Source organism: Anarrhichthys ocellatus, unplaced genomic scaffold (genome assembly GCF_004355925.1).
Source record: "Anarrhichthys ocellatus isolate YVR2014 unplaced genomic scaffold, GSC_Weel_1.0 scaffold1145, whole genome shotgun sequence".
Lineage (NCBI taxonomy): Eukaryota > Metazoa > Chordata > Actinopteri > Perciformes > Anarhichadidae > Anarrhichthys > Anarrhichthys ocellatus.
In genome coordinates, this window is record NW_022281119.1 from 256 (window position 1) to 3,129 (window position 2,874).

At 38.2% G+C, this 2,874-nt stretch overlaps 1 protein-coding gene across 1 annotated transcript; it reads right to left on the reverse strand.

Annotated features, from left to right (window-relative positions):
* Positions 1-722: 722 nt before the first annotated feature.
* Positions 723-2,785, reverse strand: LOC116377347 (UBA-like domain-containing protein 2). Its single transcript, XM_031838963.1, is given in 2 exon segments — positions 723-2,170; positions 2,172-2,785. Coding segments are annotated over 2 exon segments (444 nt in total). The 5' UTR covers positions 2,408-2,785; the 3' UTR covers positions 723-1,962.
* Positions 2,786-2,874: the final 89 nt, after the last annotated feature.

Sequence of the window (2,874 nt, forward strand, 5' to 3'; positions counted from 1 at the left end):
ACGTAGTGCAGTGAAAAGTACAATATGTCACATACTAATACTTAAGTAAAGTACTTTAGTTAATGTACTTAGTTACTTTACACCGCTGGAGGTAATCAGAGTAATGAAAACATAAACGAGTCATTTTAAAAAGTCAAAGATCATAAAAGTTGTGAAAATACTCGTTTTACATGATAAACTATATTTAGAGTTTTGACATGTTTCACTTGATGAATAAAGATAATAAATAATAAAGACTTTATTTATGTCAGTTAGCCGTTAAAGATGATTCTGTGAGGACGTTGTTCACCGTGATGGATTATGATCCCTGAACCTATAAACTCCTTAAAGACGTAAACAAACACCCGATGCTAAAGTATAATCTCATCTCCGATAGTGAAAACCTCAAACAGGAAATGGTTGATTGTCTGAGTGAAGAAATAAATGATGTAGAACAACGGGTTCCTCTTTGTGGAGAGAAGGTGACTTTAAACTGATGTTTTAGAACTAAAAGAGTCGTCTGGATCTGAAGCATCGCTCTTCTCTTTGAACTTAAACCGTCAAATCAGATTCAAATGCAATCGGATTAAAATGTGTCTTTTGGCTTTATTTACAAAAACTTGCCTCATTATCAACAAACAGGAAATCAATCCTCTCCATAAGGAAATTAAAAAAAAGATTCATAACAAAAACATCTCTTCAAATTATTGCCGTTCCACCAAACCCATCCATCATATTTAGACTTTATACTCTTTATATATTCACCTCTGGATGAAATTATATTCCGTCGGCTGCAAACAAACTAAAATATGTAATTTATCTTTGATCCAGGAAGTCAGAAATATAACAATATAATAATCTTTTGTATATAAACTATAAAATAATGTGAATCTATTCAAATAGAGAGCCGACGTGAATGTTATTATCTTCCATTCAAAGCTTCTCTTGAGGTTTTTAATGTCCGTCCGTATACTTTATGAGTCATCGCCCGAAACAAATCTTCAACAAAAGCCTGAATATGAATGAAGTGCTTCATCGGAGTAAATGACTCTTTTTATTAAAGTAAATTCTTTGTGAATAGAACTCGTTCACTCAGACAAAATATCATTTTTTTAAAAAGCTAAACAACAAATCTGGATTAAAGTATTTTGTTGGATGAAAAGATATTAATTTTATAAATGTTACATTTATCGTGTATAATGTAAACTGATCATCTGATACTCTTTAAAAGAAGCTTCCAATGAGTAATTGTTTCTTTGATTACCGTTTCTATTATTTCATCAGTAGTTGTTTCTAGCTGCCTTTAACGGACACAGACATGGGAGCTGTAGTTTCTTTGTCTGCTCACTAAAGAAGTTGTAGTTTCACTTTGTTTCAGTCGGAGCTGAATTATAGATTAGACGTCTAGAGGATCAGAGGCTGGACAGGAAGTGATGTCATGACTACGCCTCTCTATGATGTCGCTCAGATTAAAACACAGACGCAGCCATCTTTGTTTGGATCAGAGGAAAATAATTTAAAAAATGTTTATGAGCAGCAGAGAGAATACTTTCTCATCCAGGTGAGTCTTTAAAATGTTTTAATGTTTGTGCCTCAGACGTCGAGGATCAGGTTCATGGCTGAAGATGAAACTCTATGATCACCTCTGACCATCTGAGGCCGTCTCACCCTCAACCCCTCCGTTTGTTTATCTGCTGGTTTCTGAACGAGAGAAGAAGAGTTTGAGAACCATTGATCGCTCTGCTGGGTCTGTTTGAGCTGATGATGAAGACCAGAGACTGAGTCATGTTGCTCATCATCATCATCATCATCATCCGTTCTTCCTCAGCTTGTATATCTAGTGATGAAGACGGTGATGAAGAGTCTCCTGCTGAGTCTTCACTTGAAAACACAGAGAGGAAAACAGTCTTTTTTCCACTTCCTCTCATTCCACCCATGACCCCCCTTCCCCCCTAACACCCCCCCGCTCCTCACTGCGCCACCTCATCTCTGGCCGTGGAGCGCCGACACGACGGGGGCCTGCGGGGCCCCGCTGGGCTGGGAGCCCCCGGGGGGCCACATGGGCGTCTGCTGCAGGTGGTGGTGGTGGTGGTGGAGGAAGTGGTGGTGGTGCATGTGGTGGCCCGTGGGCGAGGATGGGGGCAGCCAGGCCGGCTGGTGGCCCGGGGGGGAGGAGGCCCAGAAGGAGGGGGGGGGCCGGGGGGGAGCAGGCCATAGACGCCGCCTGAGAGGAGGCGGAGCCTCCGGAGTCTGATGCCCGCAGCTTAGAGAACATGGTGATGGTGTCCGGGAAGTTAGGGGGCGTGGCCGGAGTGTTTCTGGGGGTGCACATCTGAGGGACGGACACAAGAAGAAGAATAAACAGGAAGTAGTTTCTAAAATAAATAAATCTCACGATGACGTCGACGTCTTTCATGTTTAGAATCATTTCAGCTTCTGAGAGTTCGTCCTTCAGTTTTATTTTATTTATTATTATCTACTGGAGATTATCTCTTCACTGATTGATCAACGTTTGGTTTTTAAGTTTTACTTATATTTGATCAGATTATTTCCTCTTTTGTGACCGTTTTATTTATAATAAAGATAAAGATTTATAAAACAAACGGCTCAGAACTCTATCATTAAAGTGTTGATCAGAATAAAACAACCTAAAGCCTTTAAAATATGCATGTTGTTAAAGCAGAAAATAACACCATAATTTCATATCTACATTGTTGAGTTTGTGTTTTTACAGAATATTTAAACACTGACTTCTGATAAATAATCAGTGATGTGAGTAATATATATCAATATATATTCATATATATTGATATATATATCAATATATATGAATATATATATTCATATATATTCATATATATGAATATATATATGAATATATATATTCATATATAT